The 19,722-nt window shown below is 50.4% G+C and overlaps 1 protein-coding gene across 6 annotated transcripts; it reads left to right on the top strand.

Moving 5' to 3' along the window:
* Positions 1 to 7,787: 7,787 nt before the first annotated feature.
* TMEM74B (transmembrane protein 74B) lies at positions 7,788 to 13,411 on the top strand. Of its 6 annotated transcripts, none has more exons than XM_058433097.1 (3): positions 9,030 to 10,923; positions 11,071 to 11,912; positions 12,325 to 13,411. In XM_058433097.1, exon 3 carries the CDS (start codon positions 12,366 to 12,368, stop codon positions 13,062 to 13,064), a length of 699 nt encoding a protein of 232 aa, XP_058289080.1. In that variant the 5' UTR covers positions 9,030 to 10,923; positions 11,071 to 11,912; positions 12,325 to 12,365; the 3' UTR covers positions 13,065 to 13,411. The 6 variants fall into 6 exon arrangements, with proteins under 6 accessions (XP_031999008.1, XP_031999015.1, XP_031999009.1 ...); XM_032143121.2 differs by having other exon boundaries at positions 9,030 to 11,123; positions 11,854 to 11,912; XM_032143117.2 differs by lacking the exons at positions 9,030 to 10,923; positions 11,071 to 11,912 and adding an exon at positions 7,788 to 8,725.
* The last annotated feature ends 6,311 nt before the right edge of the window (positions 13,412 to 19,722 follow it).

Here is a 19,722-nt window from a genome sequence, read left to right as displayed (position 1 = left end):
CCGAGAAAGGTGAAAACTGAGTGAGGTATGGGTGATTAGGCATGGGGCTGATCAGCCCCAGGACTTTAGGTCTATCTGAGGTCCCTAAATCAACTTGGAAGTCAGGGGCCCTTGGGTCTGATTGGAATTTTGCTTCCTTACTGCAGCGGTAAGATAATCTCCTTTCTCCTTGGCACTCAAATTTCCCAAATGTGAAAATGGAGATGATAGTAACAGCCTCTCAAGACTTTTGTGAGTGCTTTGAAAATTACGATGAAAGCCAGCAGAGTGGTTACAAGCACTGAGCTGAGGTCTGGTTTTGAATCCCCAAACCATGAGATACCAGTTGTGTAACTTTGGACACAGAGTTATTAGCCATTCTGTGCCTTGATTTCCTCATCTTAAAATGAGGACAATAATAGTATCCACATGATCAAGTGGTTAAGATGATTGAGTGAGTTAATATTTGTAAAAACATGTGCCTCGCATATGGGAAGGGTTATATAAGTGTTTGTCAAATAAAATACACACACAAATAATTTGCTACTATTACTTCATCTCTGGGCTTAAGTGTTGTTTCCTTTTCCAGGAACTTTTCCTTGCTCCACTCGCTCCCTTCACCTAGAAAAACCTCAGTCTCCCTTGGGTTATTACTTCTTTCATATCATCCTCTTGGACATACTACAGGCTGGCTTCAGAGATTTCTTACCTGGAACACAAGGGATCAGATTGCATTTGTATTTCTCAGTCTTCAGCTATTCATATACCTATCGGTTTTTGCCTACTGATTCTACTTTTTTTTTTTTTTTCTTTGAGACTGAGTTTTGCTCATCACCCAGGCTGGAGTACAATGGCATGATCTCGGCTCACTGCAACCTCCGCCTCCCGGGTTCAAACAATTCTCCTGCCACAGCCACCTGAGTAGCTGGGACTACAGGTGAACGCCACCACACCCAGCTAATTTTTGTATTTTTAGTAGAGACAGGGTTTCACCATGTTGGCCAGGCTGGTCTCAAACTCCTGACCTCGGGTGATCCACCTGCCTTGGCCTCCCAAAGTGCTGGGATTACAGGGGTGAGCCACTGCACCCAGCCTGATTCTACTTTGATTGACTTAGTTCTTCTGAGTGTCAGAAAACCCCAAGTAATAGTAGCTTATACCAAATAGATGTTTGTTTCTCTCATCCACAAAAGTATGAGGAACTATCCCATTCTGGTGTTTCCATCTACTCATGTGCAATCTAGGTTCCTTCAATTCTGTTGCTCTTCCAACCTAATAGGCTTCCACCTCATGGTCCAAGATGGTTGCTCAAGTTCCAGCCATCACTTCTGCATCCTGGCAGCAGGAATGACAAAAAGAGAGTAGGAGGGCACATTCCTTTCCTTTCAGGAGACTTAACGCATTTTTCCCACACTACCTTCTCTCATATCCTAATGGCTTACCATCCACTTGGCCATACCTCCTAGCTGTAAGGAAGGCTGGGAAATGAAATCCTTCTTCTGGTGCACTGTACCCACTATTGATCAAAGCTTCTATTACAGTGGAAGAAAGAGTGAGTGAATACTGGAGGAAACCAGCAGACTTTATTGCATCAACTTCATATAGACTCATTTTTTTGCCCTTACTCTAGTCAATATCACCCATGATATCTTTGGTTTCATGAGCTAGTTATATATTTTCTTTTCTTTTTTTTTTTTTTTTTTGAGACGGAGTCTTGCTCTGTCACCCAGGCTGGAGTGCAGTGGCACGATCTCGGCTCACTGCAAGCTCCGCCTCCCGGGTTCACGCCATTCTCCGGCCTCAGCCTCCTGAGTAGCTAGGACTACAGGCGCCCGCCACCACACCCGGCTAATTGTTTTTTGTATTTTTAGTAGAGACGGGGTTTCACCATGTTAGCCGGGATGGTCTCGATCTCCTGACCTCGTGATCTGCCCGCCTCGACCTCTCAAAGTGCTGGGATTACAGGCGTGAGCCACCGCACCCGGCCGCTAGTTATATATTTTCTAAAACAATTTAAAATAAACAGTCATTGAAATGAATACACACATATAGATATGTGTGTATATAGATACAGAGATAAACGTAGTATAGCTGATGGGGGACTGTTACTCTAGTTGCCCCCAATGACACAGGCCTCCTGGTATTCACATCCTTATATAGACCCCTCCCCTTGAATCCAGGCTGGCCCGTGACCTGCACTAAGCAATAGAATGCAGCAGAAGCAATGCCAGGCCAGTTCCAAGCCTCAGTTTTAAGATGGTCCAGCAGCTTTTTCTTTTGTGCTCTGGGGAAAGTTGCCTGCCATGTAAGAACTCTGACTACCTTGAGACCACCGTTATGTAAGGAAGCCTACGCTAGCTACATGGAGAGATCATGTAGGAGAGAATCAAAAAACCCAGCTGACAGTGAGAGCCAAGCCCATAGACACACAGTCAAGTCTGAGCCAGCTCCCAGCTGTTTGTGCCACCCCAGCTGACACCATACAGACGAGAGCTGAGCTGTCTCAGCTGAGAGCAGCCCAAACTGCAAAACTGTGAGAAAATAAATAATAATTTTCTTTTAAGCTGCTGTTTTGGGTGGTTTGTTATGCAGATAATCAAAACGTATTTATTTACTTAACACCTAACATTATGTTATATACCACTACCTTTTGGAACATTGCAGACTAAGTGTTGCTCCTAACGTTCCTATAGGAAGTCCTCATTCTGTCTCTCACAGATCACACATCTCCACAGATACATAATTACAGCTATCTGACTGAGGACTTTCTGTGTGCCAACAAGACCATCATAATCTCCCACGTGGTCTGTTTTCTCTCTTGTCCCCTTGCACCTGGGAGTCGCCAGAGGGAGAATGTTTTCACAGTGCAAATCTACTCACATCACTCTCCCACTTATCACCCACTGCCATGTCCACAAGGGAGTCTTCTTAGGTTCAAGTAAACACTCAGGCTCAGCAGATGACCATAAGCCACCCTTGGCATTGACCTACTCTGAAGGATATAGCACAGGAACTTCCACTTGCTAGCACAGCACGCAATGCTCTTCTTGGCAGGAATCTTTGCTTCTTCCGGCAGAGCAGTATCACTCAGAGGCCAGATGAAATCCCCATCAAGTGGGTGCAGGAACGATCCTGGCTTAAAAGTTTCATGTCCCACAGGAGCCAATGCCTTTGGACCTGTCCGGTGACATGAATCACTATGCTCGGGACACCAAAAGTATGACTTCCCACCAGATATTTATAGTTCCCTCCAGCCCAGACGCAACTTATCTCTCAGGGGTGTTTAAAAGCATCATCAGCAACAACTTATATTTTTTTTTAGAACAGTTTTAGATTTACAGCAAAAATGGGAAGATGATGCAGAGAGTTCCCATATATCGCTGTCTTAGTCTATTTAGTGTTGCTATAAAAGAATACCTAGGCAGAGCACAGTGGCTCATGCCTGTAATTCCAGCACTTTGGGAGACTGAGGAGGAAAATTGCTTGAGCCCAAGAATTCAAGACCAGTCTGGACAACATAGTGAGACCCTGTCTCTACCAAAAAAAGAAAAAAATTAGCCCAGCTTGGTTGTGCACACCTAGTCCCAGCTACTCAGGAGGCTGAGGTGGAAGGATCGTTTAAGCCTGGGAGTTCGAAGCTGCAGTGAGCTATGATAGTGCTGGTGCACTCCAGCCTGGATGACAGAATGAGGCCCCCATCTCTGAAGAAGAAGAAGGAGTGGGAGAAGAGGAAGAGGAAGAGGAAGGAGAAGGAGAAGAAGAAGAAGAAGAAAGAACAAGAAGAAGGAGGAGGAGAAGGAGGGAAGGAGAAGAAATGAGTATCTCAGGCTGGGTAATTTATGAAGAAAATAGGTCTATTAATATTTGGTTCATGGTTTTGTGGGCTTGTACAAGAAGGATGGCATTAGCACCTGATTCTGGTGAGGACTTCAGGAAGCTTCCAATCATGGCAGAAAGAGAAGGGGAGCAGACATCACATGGCAAGAGAGGGAGCAAGAGGGAGAGGGGAGGAAGGTGCCAGGCTCTTGTTTTAACAATCAGTTCTCTAGTGAACGAATAGAGTGAGAACTCACTTATTACCGTGGGGACAGCACAGAGCCATTCATGAGGGATCCACCCCCATGATTCAAACATCTCCCACCAGGCCCCAAGTCCACCACTGGGGATCAAATTTCAACATGAGATTTGGAGGAGACAAACATCCAAAGGATATCAACCCCAAACCCACTTTCCCCTACTGTTAACATCTTACATGAGTATATTTGTTACAATTAACCAATACTGATACACTGTTATTAGCGAAAGTCCATACTTTATTTATATTTCCATAGCTTTTGCATAATTTCTTTTTTCTGTTCCAGTACTCTATCAAGGGTACCACACTACATTGACTTGTTATGCCTTTTTAGGTTCCTATCATTTGTGACAATTTCTCAGACTTTCCTTGTTTTGATGACCTTTGAGGAGAACTAGTCAGATGTTTTGTAGAATTTTCTTCACTGGGATTTGTCTGATGTTTATCTGATGATTAGACTGCAGCTATGGGTTTTGGGGAGGAAGACAACAGAGGTAAAGTGCCATTTGTGCCGCATCATATCCAAGGTACCTACTAGCGATGTGATTTGACTGTTGGAGTTGACTTTCATCACCTGGCTGAGGTCATCACGTTTGTCAGCTTCTCCACTGTAAAGTTCCCACCGCCCCCCGGCCCCGCCCCGCCACTCCAGCGCTTTCCATAAAACACTCTTGGAAAGGGAGTCATTATGTGCAACTGACACTTTCAAAACGGGGAGTTATAGTTCCCCTCCTCAAGGACCGAGTTATCTACATACAGAATTTGGAATTCTGCATGGGACATTTATCTTTTCTACCTGTTTGTTCGGTTATTTTTATCGGTATGGACTCATAGATATTTATTTCATACTTTTTGTTACAGTCCAATATTACCTCATTTATTTTGTCACTCAAATTTTTCCAGCTTTGGCCATTGGGAGCTCTTTCAGTTAGCTCCTACCCCCACCATTTGTGTGTGTGTGTGGTCTGTGTGTATTTGTGTGTGGTGTGTGTGTAGTGTGTGTGGTGTGTATGTGTGTGGTGTATGTGTGTGGTGTATGTGTGTAGGACGTGTATTGTGTGTATGGTGTGTGTTTGTAGTGTGTGTGGTGTGTGTAGTGTGTGTATAGTATGTGTGTTGTGTAGTGTGTGTGGTGTGTATGTATAGTATGTATGTGTAGAGAGTGTGTGTTGTGTAGTATGTGTGTGTAGTGTGTGTAGAGTGAGTGTGGCATGTGTGTAGTGTGTGTTGTGTAGTGTTTGTAGACTGTGTGTGGCGTGTGTGTAGTGTGTGTGGTGTGGGTGTAGTTGGTATGTGTACAGTGTGTGTGTTGTGTAGTGTGTGTGTGTGGTATGTATGTAATAGGTTTGTGTAGAGTGTGTGTGTTGTGTAGTGTGTGTGTGTAGTGTGTGTAGAGTGTGTGTGTGGCATGAGTGTGTGGTGTGTGTGTGTGTGTGGCATTTCTTTACTTTCTGGCACTATCAGATGCTCCGGGCTCATCTTGTAGTGTTTCCTGCCCAAGTCCTATAAACAGCAATTTCTCCAAGGAGCCTTGGATCCCTTTATTGGAGAATGGTATTAGAAACCAAGATTTCAGTGCTACGTGTGCTTGTTGCTATGGAGTATCATTGCTTCTAGGCCCTCTCGCCTGACAGTAAGGAAATAAATGTGTGTATACTAGACCGTGTGTGTGTGTGTGTGTGTGTGTGTGTATAAAACTTTCTGTATGTAATCATCTGCATCTATATTAAGCTAAACATGAGTTCATTCTGGTATCTCCAATTCTAATCTGTTGCCACATGGATCATTCTAGCCTCCTCCTCAGGGGTCATTTTTATCAGAAGCAATGTTGCTTAGTAACATAGCAGACATATGTTTATCTGTTTCTAGGAAACAGAGCTTCCAAAGGTCAAATTCTCATGCAACAGAGGAAAGGGTTTTGTTAACCCTTTACTTATATTCATCAGTGAGGCTCTCCACTGCTCTGAGGATAAAGACCAAATTCCTTGGCCTGCAAGGCTCCGCAGTGACCTGGCCTGCTAAGCCCAGGCTAGTCTCCTACCACGTTCCTTATCGAGCCCTCCATGGCAACCACACGGGTCTCCTTCAACTCTCAAACTCATCACACACTTCCTTCTACCCCAAGGTCTTCACCTATGCTAGGCCCTCTGCTGGACTTCTCTTTCCTCTCCTCTTTACCTGGTTGCCTTCTACCCACCCTTCTAATCTCAGCTCAGTCCACACTTTTACAGGAAGCCATTCCTCAAGACTAGGTTGGCACCCTTGTTTGAGGCTTGCACTCTATACTTTTATTTGGTAGCATTTACTATAACTGCAATGTTACATTTACTTATCCTTTTCTCCCACTAGAATATGAGCTTCCTGAGTGTAGGGATGGAGTCTACCTAGCTAACTAGTATATAATATTTGCCCATTTTCTCTGTTCTTTATTCAATGAGCACTTATCCAGAGCGTCTTAGGTGTTAGCCCCTTCTCTAGTGTCTGGGGATACTGCAGGGAGGGAAACAGGCAAAAACCGTCTTCTTTTGGCACTTATTTTTTAGTGGAGGTGGCAATAAGCAAACAGAAACTAATGTCAGTTGGTAAGTGCTATAGAGAAAAATTCGGAGTGAGGGAGTAAAGAGTGCTGGGGCACTGCTATTTTTGAAAGGATGGCCTGGAATGGCATCTCTGAGAAGGTGGCATTTGAGTAAAGACTTGAAGGAAGTGAGGGAAGCGGGTGAGTGCAGGAAATATCAGAAAGGAAAACGTCCCAGGCAGAAGGAACAGCCAGCGCAAAGGCTGAGGTAGGACAGCGCATGACTGAGGGAAGGAACAGTGAGTGCTTTAAGGGAGGTATCTCATCCCATTCCCATAACACTTCCTACATCCGTTTCACAGAGGAGGAAACCGAGCTCCAGAGGGGAGTCCTTTACACCAGGGCACCCAGCTGTGGGGGTGGGGCTGGGATTTGAACAGGAGTATGGTACCAGGGCTAGCATCCCTTCGAAGTCTCTAACAACAGGCCAGGCCTCTGCAAGGCTGGGAGGAAACGGAGGCCTTCCCAGCCCTGGTGGACCTGCCTACGGCTAGGCTATGCTGGCCTTGAAGGCACAGGCACCCATCATCCAGGGTGACTTCCAGTCTCCTGGCTGGTGAGGTCTGTGCACAGAACTTTGGAGGAGGGCAGGTCAGGCTCAGCTCATGAGATGGCCGAGGGGCAGGACATGACACTCTCATTCGCCTGTCCTTCCACATGGCCAACTTCTGCTGGCCTTCCCAGAGCCCTCGAAGCCTGCACATTCACGATCCTCATGGACAGAAGTGGACACAGGCTTGGAGGCCAGAGGTACTACCCGAGACCACACGATTCAGCTGGTCACCGTGTCTTCCCGGAACCTGCACGATTCAGACCAAACCTTTCTTTGGGGTTGGCGTGTGTTCCCCAAAGAGGAAATGTCTCCATGAATTTGGTACTCTAGGCACTTCACTGGACTCATCTTAACTCAGGCCCTGTAGAGGAAAGAAGTGAAAGTCACCCCTATTCATAGCCTGTTCACCCACACTCACCTAGGTCGTTCTAGGCGATCAGACTGGGTCCTGTTCTCCAGGAGCTGCCAATCCGATGGAGGAGGCTGACCCTTAAAGTCAGAGATAAGAGCAAACAGTGCAGGCAAAAGGAGAGCCCAGATGGAGGGCCCCTGGGGTGAGTGGGTGTCTGCCCAGGGAGGGGCTCCAGAAGAGGCCCCACAGCTGGGCCTTGGAGGGTGAGGGTGTGTTTGGCCATTGGCAATGCCCCCAAGAGAACACCCCTCTTGGGCGGAGCACTCCACTGTCCCGGGGAGAAAAAAATGCAGCGAAAAGGGGGAGGGGGATCGTCAGATTCTTTCTTGCGGCCTTCAGGTGGCGCCCTTGAGCCATGGAGCCGCAAGCGCCTGAGGAGACCGTCCCGACCTAAGGACCTCAGAGAGGACCTGGGGTCCTACCTGGGGGCTGTGTGTGGGGTGGGGGGAAGGGGAAGTGGAAGAGTGAGGGTGAGGAGGGGGGAGGCACCTGGGCTTGGCGCAATAGGGGCTCTCCAGTGGTGTGGAGAGGCAGGCGGCGGGGGAGGGGTCTTCTTCAGCAACCCCCCGCCCGCCCCGCCCCTACGCCCGGGGACCGCGGGCTCGCAGCCCCAATTCCCTAATCCCAGGCGCTGGCGATCCAGATCTGCCTGGAGGGGAGGGGAGGACGATGGATTGGAGCCCTCGCACCCTCACCCCAGCCCATCACCCGCCTTCCCGTCCCTCTCCGTGCTAACTCTCCGGGCGCCCTCGCCGGCCGCGGGCGGAGCTCGCTCCGCGGCGCTCGGCGATCCCGGGCCCCCGCCCCTTCTCCTGTCCCTCTGTCCCTGGATCCCCCACCCCCGGCCCAGCGGCCGCCACCGCCGCCGTACAGCTCCGCACGGCGCGAGCAGGTACGTGCGCCTCGGCAGTGGCTCCGGGCCGGGCCAGGAAGGGGGCGGGAGACCGGGAGGGCGAGGCAGTGGCGGCCAGGCCCGCGCCCTCCGGGCTGCGCCTCAGGAGAGACCCCCGCAGGCGGACGCCGGCTGCAGGAAGGCGGACGGGCACCGGAGAGGACGCACCCTCGCCCGCCGGCGGCCGGGCGCCCTTCGCCCCAGCGTGGGGAGGCAGGGGGGGAGGCCCGGCACAGGTACGCACGCGGAGAGGGAACTGCTGGGGGCGGCAGGAGGCCGAGGGCCGGGGGCGGGGAGTGGCGGCGAAGGACAGCTAGCCTGACCTCGCGGCCCGCCGAAGGACATGCGACCAGAGGACCCGGCCTCCCCGGGCCTCCGCCTGGTCCGATTCGGCCTGCCCCGTCCCGCGTCTGTGGTCAAGGGCAGGAGCAGGGGGTGTGGACTGCGGGCCGGCGGGAGCGGGCGCGGTGGGCAGCCGGCTGGGGCTTTCTGCGCGCAACTTTGGGTACAACAGCGTGGACCTGCGTGTGCGTATCTGCGCGCTCCAAGGCTTTGTGTACAACTCGTGCGTGTGTCTATCGATTGGGTTTTGTGAAGCTTTATCCACAGCCGCTGTGCGTCCCTCTCTCCGGGTGTCAGTGCGCGCGGTGGGTGGGGTATTGGGCCCCTGCGGGTCTTGGTGGATCTGGCTTGGATCTTACTCCCAGGAGCACTTAAGTGTGTGTGTGTGTGTGTGTGTGTGTGGACGCGCGCGTGCGTGTGACCAGTCCTGCCCCCTCCCAGGTATGGGTACTCGTGTGGCCCGAAGATCTTAGGGTCACATTACATGGCTTCTGGGTGTCTGTGGGTACTGCTGTGGGAACAGCTGCTGGGGGAGTGAGTGTGGAACTGGAGTGTTCCTTTCAGGACCTGTCCGACTGCAGATGAAATTAGAGAGTAAGTGGTGGGGTCGTGGGGTGTGAATGGTGGGCAGGAGCAGCTGTGTCAGTTCGTGTGTTTCTGCTTATGTTAGGGTAATTGGGCACGGCCTTTGTGTAACTGGTGAGTATCTCTGAACCTGTGCATGAAACAGAGAGATGTCCTAACTCTGGGTGAGAGGAATCCTCGTTTTTCTCTGCCCTCTCACTGTGGCATCCTAAGAAAAAAGTTTTGGGTTCGTGCAGCATGAAGGAGAGCTCTGCTCCCAGAATTTGGGAGCTCCAGATTTCTTCCAGGGTGTGGAGGCATCAATATGTCATGTCTGGGGAAGGGGTTCCTGGGCCACTCCAGGAGCTGAGTTGGGTGGAAGGTGCTGAGGGTGTGGGTGGGGGCCACTTCTGAGCACCCATGTGGCACCCACTGCTGGTCCCTGTTTGTGGCTGGGCACTCAGGAAAATGTTTTTGGTGCTAAGAGTAAAAAGCCAACCAACAAACACATCTCTTTTTTCTGTCTATTCCCTGGAAAGTAAAAGCAGTCTGGGCGCAGGCTGGAGACCCAGATGGAATTCAAACTTATCCCTGCTCTCAAGGTGCTCACGGTTGCTGTTAAACAGCTGGATAAAATGAAGAGTCCTATGAGTGAGGGATGCAGAGCCAGGGAAGGCTGGTGGAGTGATGCCACCAGCATAGGGGTATGAGTTTGCAGGTTTGTACGTGATAATTCTTAGGGAATCTGCATTCAACTCCTGTCCCCCACCCTCCCATACATGCCATGGGATCTTGGCCATGTTTTATGAAATGGAGACAGTAATTCCAGATCGTGGGGCTGATGAGGGTGATATGAGATACTCCTGCATGAAGTGTTGGGTACACGGCTCAACAGCTAGTAGGTGCTTTGTAAACATTTACTAAATTGAGACTCTGGAAAGAGAGACGTAGTGATAGAAATGGGTTGTAAAGGGAAAAGAGCTTTATACTCTCATGAAAGGCCCTATATGTGCTAAGAGAAGGTGTCTGATGCTAGTCCATATTGACAAGAAGGTCAGAAAGATTGAAAAACATGTCTTCCTGCACTGAGGCTCTTTGAGTTTCATTCATTCGTTCATTCCATTCATCCTCACTTCATTTGCTCATATTTACACACACACACACACAAACACAAACACACACACACACACACACACACACACACACACACACACACAGAGAATGAACCACAGTGCACTGGAGAATAAACTCCGGCATGAGAATGCAGAGAATCGTGTGTGTGTGCATGTATGTGTGCGTAGACACACTGGAGCATGTGAGCCACTCTGCACCTGGTGATCTCTGTAGCCCATGGACTTGTGTGCCTAGGGCTCTGAGTGTATGTGCCCTCAGGCCATCAGTGTATACAAGGAATGATGCAGTTCTGCTGTGGATTAGGAATGACACATGCCAGGCAGGGAAGGGGGCTGAGGTGGGACCTGTCGGGGAGAGGCTCGATCTGCCTAAGAGCACCGATTGCCAACTCCAGGTGAGTGTTACAAGGGAACGGGGGCCTAAGGTGGCCAGATTCTTTCATTTTGCAGGAGAAGCCAGGAATCCAACATTTAAAATGTAAAATCTAAAATCTTTTGCTTTTTATACATTTGCAACTAATTCACCAACAACAAATGAACAGGCCAGGAAGAAAACAAAGCAAAACTTCTATCAGCCAAATATGGTCCCCGGGCTGTAAGTCAGTATCCTTGAACGGGAATGCACATGTGCTGTCTGTGTCTGGGTAGGTGTGTGTTCAGGTTCTTGGGTGGGGTAACTCCTCTTGCAGCACAGAGAGTGTCCCTCTCCTCGCCTCTCCCTCCTGGTTCCCCTCCTGTGGTCCTAGTCCAGGTCCCCACCCTTCTGTTTACATAGAGGCATTTGGCTTTGACCTAGTCACGGCTCTCCCATCTGCCCCTTCCTCTTGGCCCTTTTAGCCACGCTGTCCCCAACCTGCTGGCTTCCTTGCTGGACCCCCATCCTCCACTTTGCCCCCTCCCATCCCATCAGTCCTCCTTTCTTCTGAAGCCGAGGCAGATGTCAGCACTTCCTGCTCCAGCTCCTCAGCTCTGCATGGCTCTCGGGCTCCTTGGCCTGGCTTTCAGAGTCCTCTGTGAGCCGGCCCCAGCTGGCCTCTGAGGCTGTCTGTTCCCCTTTCCAGAATGCCCTCATCACCTTCCATTGCTGGGAAATATCCAATTCATCTTCTGAGATCTGGCTCAAATGCCACCAACTCCCAGAAACTTCCCTTCCTCTGTTCCCACAACAACTTCTGCATTTCTACCCCCTCCTCCACCCCTCTGTCATCCTTCCCTCATACAACAAGGTCCATGGATTGCACTGGCCAGGGTCTTGCATGCACTATTTTATTAAATCCTCTCAACAAACTTATGAGGGAGGCATTTTATTCATTACCATTTTACAGATAAGAAGAAGACCGAATCTGGAGAGGTCACATCACTTGCCCGAGCTCAGGTGGTGAAGGTGGGATTTGAGCCTGATATTCACGCTATCTACATTCCCTCCATTATAATAGGAACTCATCGCTAACACTGAGCACTCAGTGTTCTGAGTACTTTGTATAGGTTATCTCAATCCTACTCCAGCTTTGCGAACTAGAGGGTAGTAGTAGTAGTATTTTATAGGTAGGGAAACTGAAGCCAGACGGGATTAGTGAATTGCCCACAGCCATACCCCAGCTGGTGGTGGAGTGAGATCTGGGCCTGGATCGCACTGTTCTGTCATTGTCTTATTCCCTGTCTTCCCCTCTGTCTGGCAGACACCCCCAAGTGGGAATCGTGCCTGACTCACCTTCATGTGCTTGGGGACTGGTATGATGTCCTCCACAACAGGGAGAGGTTGCTACATTCAACTGACTTTCTGTTTTCTCTTCCAGCTGCCAAGGGGCCAAGGGATGAGCTGGGGCCCTCCTTCCCAATGGCATCTCCCCCTGGTCTGGAACTGAAGACACTGAGCAATGGTCCCCAAGCCCCAAGGAGATCAGCTCCGCTGGGCCCAGTGGCCCCATCCAGGGAGGGTGTGGAGAATGCCTGCTTCTCCTCAGAGGAGCACGAGACCCATTTCCAGAACCCTGGGAACACGAGACTGGGCAGCTCACCCAGTCCTCCTGGGGGTGTCTCCTCACTGCCCCGATCCCAGCGGGATGATCTGTCCCTTCATTCAGAGGAGGGGCCAGCCCTGGAGCCCGTGAGCCGCCCAGTGGATTATGGCTTTGTTTCCGCCCTCGTTTTCCTGGTGAGTGGGATTCTTCTGGTGGTGACAGCATACGCCATCCCCCGTGAGGCTCGAGTCAATCCAGACACAGTGACAGCGCGGGAGATGGAACGACTAGAGATGTACTACGCCCGCCTAGGCTCCCACCTGGACAAGTGCATCATCGCAGGCCTTGGGCTGCTCACGGTGGGCGGCATGCTCTTGTCGGTGCTGCTCATGGTCTCCCTGTGCAAGGGCGAGCTGTACCGCCGGAGGACCTTCGTCCCCGGCAAGGGCTCCAGGAAGACCTACGGCTCCATTAACCTGCGCATGAGACAGCTCAATGGGGATGGGGGCCAGGCCCTGGTGGAGAATGAAGTTGTCCAGGTCTCAGAGACTAGCCACACCCTCCAGAGGTCTTAAGAACTAGCTCACCTTATCTGGCTGCTTTAGCTCCAGTGCTACAAAGTCCACCCCCCACTCCTGCCCGCACGACCCCTGCCAAGGCCTGGGGTTTCAAACTGAGCTCACATAGGGCCTTGTGGAAGAAGTCCTGGGTGCTGGAGGGAGAGCTCGGGGCCCAGCCCATGCCCCACACGGGCAAGCAGCCCACTGATCTGTTTTGTAGCTGAGGTTTTGCATACGGTTTTGTTTGGAGGATGGCTTCTGCTGCTAAAAATATAAAAGTTTGGAAACCGCTGCTCTTGGAGGATGAGGTTTCTTGGCATTTCTCAAGATTGGGAGCTGTTTGAAAGGTTGCCCATCCTCTTCCCTCATGCCTTGGGGAGTGAGGGACCTCTTCTGTCCTTATCGGCTGAGTGAGGGTGTTGATTGGCCGTGGAGGGGTCCCTTTCAGCCCTGACCATCTAAGGTGGGAGGTGGCTTCATGATGAGGGGAGAAGTCAGCACCAGAGTGACCCCCGGTACCCCCACTGACTAAACTCTGATCCTACCCTCACCAGACCTCAGTTGCCCTGCCTTCAAGTGAGGGGGTTGGACTGGATGACCCCTCAGGTCCCTCTAGTTCTTCCCTGGGAATGGGAACCCAGTCTGTATCTCCGGTCACCCCTCCAGGGGAGGAAGGCATCCACCAGGCACTAATCATTCTCCCTGCCATTTTCTGGCCTGACCTCAGGGACCACCACAGCCAGCAGCTCTCATGGTCTCAGGAAAGAGCTCCCTGGTGGGGTTGGGTTCAGTTCAAAGTTTGCTACAGCCTGGTTTTGGTCTTGGGGTCTAATTTCCTGCAGTGACACATTTTTACAAAGCCAAGTGCACAATATTACCCAGTTCTCTGGGCAAGAAGGATCTTTTATACAGGAAAGGGTGAGGGCTTTATTGTATTTCTGTGGGCATGATACAGGCCTTGATCACCTTCTCCTCCATAGTATGTCTCTTGCTCCTGACTTTATTTGGATAGCAGGAAAAAAAATTTTTATGCTGAATTTGTAACCTTAATCTCCCCCGTATAGTAGTAAAGTGAAATCACAGTTTATTTGGGGGAGAAATCAGGCACATTTGGGTGGCCTGGACACACTGGCCACATTGCCATTTGTTTTTTTCTTATGAAATGTTTCTAGGTTCCTGCAGACTTTCTTTAAACTCTTGATAAGGAAACGAAGTAGGCCCTGGGGCAAGGAGATACAGGTGTTTGAGGACTGTGGGGAGGCATCCTTCAGTCTGAATGGCCCCAGAGGGCTTCGAGAGCACATGCCTTCTTTTTTTTATTTATTTTTTTATTATTATACTTTAGGTTTTAGGGTACATGTGCACAATGTGCAGGTTTGTTACATATGTATCCAGAGAGCACATGCCTTCTAAGCCACTGGTGTAGAGACCCTACAGGAGTCATTTTAGTGAATCCTCTGCCCAATGTAGGTCCTACTTACTCCACCTCAGTTGGCCACATGGGCCGAGGATCCTGTTTCTTGGGGGTGGGAGGGTGGGGGGGCATGGGGTCTGCAGTGTAGAGAGGCCCTGATTAGCTGTAACTTGAGCCTTCAGTCCAGTGAGTTGAACATCTGGGAGTATAATGTCACAGCTTCTATGACAGATCAAATATCTGCTCCTACTGGTAGGTTTTTACCAAGAGCAGAGAGCTAGAGGAAGGCTGGAAGGGACAAGGGTTGTTTAGCTTGGCTTCCCAGGTTTTTGTTGTGGTACTGAAGGGGTATGGTTTGAAAAGAGCAAAGCTCCAAGATGGTAAAAGATTCACAAGTCCTAGGCTTCCGCTGTTGTGTCGCTTTCTCCCGGGCTCCAAGTAGGCACAGCCACAGAACGTGGCATGAGCTGTTCTAAGTAAACTACAGAGGATGGGCCATCCCAAATCATGGGCTAAGGCTTTTCAATCCATAATGATAATAATAAAAATATCAACCAAGCCATATGGATTACTGTGATGGTGGCAGACTCATTTGGATACTAAACCTGTTGAGTGAATGTATCTGGGACCATCAGTTCATATCAGTTAAAATGCAATGAGTTTATTTAGGGGAGAAATCAGGCATATTTGGGTGGCCTGGACATGCTGGCCACACTGCCATTTGTTTTTTTCTTATGAAATGTTTGATGTTAATCATCAAACAGATTGAGGGGCTAAATCTGTTTGATGATTAAATCCCAGGAATCTCAGGTTTTTCTAAGCCAGAGAAGCCTGCTTTGCATTCTAATGTTGAAACTCCTTTAGAAAATGTGTATAATGGACTGAGGCAGTTATTACCTTGTCAGTGAATTAAGAAAACTTAAGAGATGACAAAAACATTTCCCCATGATTACAGCTGAGATCTGCCAGCTGATGGATCAGAAACAGGTTTAAGAAGGAGGTAATTAGGAACACGGAGTAGGATGCTGAGAACTTTTTTGCAGGCATCCCAGGGGCCTCTGTGGTTACTGGAATGTGCCTCTCCTCCAGGAACTGCCTCTCCCACCTAACCTGCTCCTAGGGCCCCAAACCTTGCTTTTCCTGGTGCATCAGAACAGATACCGATTTTGGAGTTGGTAAGACTAAAGTTGGAATCCAGGCTCTGCCACTTACTGGCTGTGTGACCTTGGGCAAGTTACTCCACCTCTCTGAGTCAGGATTTCTCTGTGAAGTGGGATTAATGAAAGCTCTGCCTCAGGGTGGTGGTGCAGATTACAGATAAAATGGAGAACTGCATAGTATGAGGTCCAGGAATGATGATGCTCTCCTTCCCCACCTCAACTGGGGATAGCTGGATTAGGCCTCAAACACTGTGGTCAACCCTTCTGCCTTTCTTCTATCACACCTCACATCCCAGATCAGTGCATCTTGTCAGCTCCACTTTCAGAATCGGATTGCTGTCCACCCTCGGCTGTGACTGCCAGTCCAGGGTTGCTCACTGGTGTTCTGGCTTTCTCTCTTACCCCCTTCTCCTCCCCTCCTACCCGCCCCACCACCAGGTTCATCCACCACTCAGCAGCCAGAGGAAGGCCAGAGGGTGGTCAGGTCAGGCCACTCCTCTGCTCAAAACTCTCCTATGGCTCCCTCTCCAGGCAAAAGCCAAAATTCTCACCACAACCGGTGGCAGATATATAGCAAGACTGGCAAAGCTTAAGTGTCTGGGCCTCTCACTAGCACAGGCCCCTTCCAAGGCCCTGAATTGGTTTATCTATCTTGAGGATGCCCCACTGGACTGCATAAGCTTCAGGTACCCCCAAACCAGGGTTCATCCCTCACAGTGGCTTACAAGGCCCTAAGCAATTGGGACCCTGTGCTTCTCTGACCTCATCTGTCACCCCTTACCCCCTTGCTCACTGACCCCAGCCACACTTGCCTCTTGACCATTCCTCAACCTTACTGGGCACGCTCGCATCCCAGGGACTTCACACGTGCTGTTTCCTCTGCCTGGAAAGTGCTTCCCCTCAATATCTGCAAGGCCCACTGCCTCACCTCCTTAGGGGCTTTATTCAAATATCTCCTCCTCGGTGAAGCCTTTGCTGAACACCATATTACATTTGTACCCCACCCCACCTCATTCCCTTTTCTCCTTCGCTGCCTTATTTTTCTCTGATCACTAATTATGACCCAGCAGGCTGAGCCTTGTACTTCTCTTTCCCACCCACGACCTCCCCTACTGGATTGCAAGCTCCATGAAAGCCGGAATTTTGGTCTAACTGGTTCTTGCTGTACTCCCAGAGTTAGAAACATGTTTGGCACATAGTAGGTGCTCATTGTTGAATGAATGGATGAATAAATGTAACAAAAGCTTCTTATACCTGCCAGTGCTGCAGAGCCATATGCAGGACCCAGGAGGCCCATGGTTCCTTCCCAGACGCCTGGAGCCCTCTCTAGGGGTGAGGATCAGTTGTGCAAAGGATCACATGCCTCAAAGGCGCTGATTTTGTCACTGGGTCCTGCAGCTGGGAACTTGGGAATCCATTTGCCTTCCTCTCCCTGGGCCTTGGTAGGGCTTTATGTGGAAGGGTTAGAGGGGTCTCCCTCAGAAGACCCTTCTCCCCCAACCTTGTTGGGACATACCCAGGTTCCAGCTAAACCTGGGAGACATTTGCTGGGTGTTTAGGGGCCTGTGAGATAAACCAACCGGATTCTTCCCATCCAAGGACCTTGAGTGCCCAGGCCTGGCCCTTTGGAACCCCAGTATCCATGATCACATCTACTCACTTACCTCAGGCATCTCCCAGCCCAAAATGCCAGCTGCCTGAGATTCCACCATTTTTGCTCCCTTCCTTGAGAATAAGCATTAGTTTCCCTGGGATTCTCTTTAAAATGTCCTCACTGAATGGACCTGTCTATACATACACATGTGCATATGTGCAGGAGCACACACATGCGCATGCACGTACACACACACACACACACACACACACACACACACACAGAGCTTTCTCTTGTCTGACCTAGCCCAGAGGCCAAGGACACCTATCTTGTAAAGCAGCTTCAAGCCAGGACATTCTCTGGATGATTGACATTTTCTGTTTCTTCACCAGCCATAGGCCTTGCAGTTCCCAGAATGCCAACCTCACAGCAACAATCAAGTTTCTCCTCCCCAGACGAGGCTGGTTTCTCTGTATTCTTCCTGCTTCCCCTGCCCTTAGCAGGACGGGGAGAGATGTCCAGAAGGGTTTCTGTCCTGGCATTTCTGGAGGGGACTGTGTGGTCCTGGGCTGGAAACCAGGAGAGCTAGGTCCTGTTGGTCACCCCTTCTCTCTGTGGGCCTTTGGGCAAATTACTCCATCTCTCTGGTCTACCAGAGGAAAATCGGAAACCTTCCCACTCTGCCTTCTCTGAAAGCTGGGGGATCAGAGAACACAAGCAGAGGGCTTTCCAAAGTTGAGAGCTTGGTACTCTGTGTCTGGAGAGCTTTGACGGGGCAGGAGTAGGCAGGAAGGGAGGCATTATTAAGAAGCCACAGGAGGTGGGGTTCTGTGTCAGGTTCTATCAGGAGGCACTCACAAAGTCAGGGAGGCCCTCCATCTGGGCCTGCTGGTCTCTCCTGGAGAATGTTCCCCAGGAGGTACATTTCAGCTAGAGAAAGAGAAACTTGCTGAGATCTGGGCTGGAGTGTTAAGGAGCTGCTTGTCAGTGGAGGTATGTTAGCATCTACTGGTCAGGTGTTGGATATGTTAGGGATAGAGCATAGTGAAGATGGGTAGGATTTAGCCAAGAGACTCCTCAAGCTTCCAACGCCCCCCCCCCGCCCGCTTTGAGGGGAGCCAACGTCCCAATGGCCAGATCCTGGCTAAAGACAGTAACAACCCTGGCCCTGTGGTATCTTCTTGTCTTTGGCCCAAAAACCCTCTTTGCCACATTATTTCTCTTCTAGATCAAGCTGTTCCATGAGCAGATGGACAGAACCAGGACACCTAAATGGTGCAGAGGGTTGCAGGATGACCATCTTCCTCCTCCCAGAGGGCCAAGTGATTCTGAGCTTTCTCCCTACTCAAATCTCAGAGAGCTTGTCAGAGGCAGGGTCCCTTACAGAGGAGGTCCACTGAGGATGGTCCGTCAAATGAGACTGTAAGTCAGATGAGAGTCTGACTGCCTGGATGCTTGATTGTTGTTTAATGCCTCTTAGCCTGTTTCCTCATCTGTAAAAGGGTAATGCTAATAACAGTGCCTTCCCCATAAGGCTGTGGTGAGCAGAAAATAACATGATACCTGTAAAGCACTTAGCACGGCGCCCGGCACCCCATAATTGCTTGATGTCTGCTATTCGTGTTCGTTCATTCATTCATTCACACACAATCTGCATTCCTCCCTGAGCTAGGCGCTGTAGGGTACACACAGACCCTGCCCTTGAGTTGGTCACAGGCTGTCTGGGGAAACAGGACAGTGTGATTGCTGCTGTGATGGGCATGCGCAGTGGGCTGTGTGTGTGGAGGAGAGATCTGATTGAACTGGGGTCAGAAAGGGTCACCCTTCTTCTAGGAAAGAAGGGTGTGTCTAATGGGAATTTTAAACAATGAGGCAGTATCCAGTGTGAAGAGAGAGTGGAGAGAAGGAAAGGCACTCAGGGCAGAGGAACAGCATGAGCAGAGGCTCAGAGGCCTACACAGCCTGGCGTGCACTGTGGTGGTGGTGGGGGTAGGGGGGTTGGTGGTGGTGGGTAGGGGGATTGGTGGTGGTGGGGAGGGGGGTGGCAGGGGGTGGGAGGGAGGTCTGCATTCTGGGCTGGAGTGTGGAGATGAGGCATACTGAAGGGCATGCCTCAGTGTTTCATCATCTATAGACTGGGGACAACCACAGTACTGAAGTCACAGGGCTATTATGAAGAATCAGTTCTCAGAGACAGTGTATAGCACATGGAGAGAGGTGACTGTCGGCCATTATAATCGCTTGCAGATGTGTGTGGCAAGAAGAATCTTCTGATGTCATGCACTTTAGGGGTGACACTGGCGCTGGGGAGGCCCGTCCATGGGACTGTGGACTCCAGTATCCCCAGCCCTTCTCTCAGGGATCCCACTGCAGCCAGAGGACATGACCTCAAGCTCCAGGTACTTCATCTCAACAACCTGTCCCTACTTGGACTCTGAGCCACCAAGGTCAAGGTGGCGGCTGCTGCTCTCCTGGGCCGAGGGGGAGGTTAGCAAGTGGAAGGAA

This window comes from Hylobates moloch, unplaced genomic scaffold (genome assembly GCF_009828535.3).
Source record: "Hylobates moloch isolate HMO894 unplaced genomic scaffold, HMol_V3 SCAFFOLD_21, whole genome shotgun sequence".
NCBI lineage: Eukaryota > Metazoa > Chordata > Mammalia > Primates > Hylobatidae > Hylobates > Hylobates moloch.
Note: the sequence above shows the minus strand (reverse complement) of the source record. Positions and strands in the feature narration are given on the sequence as shown.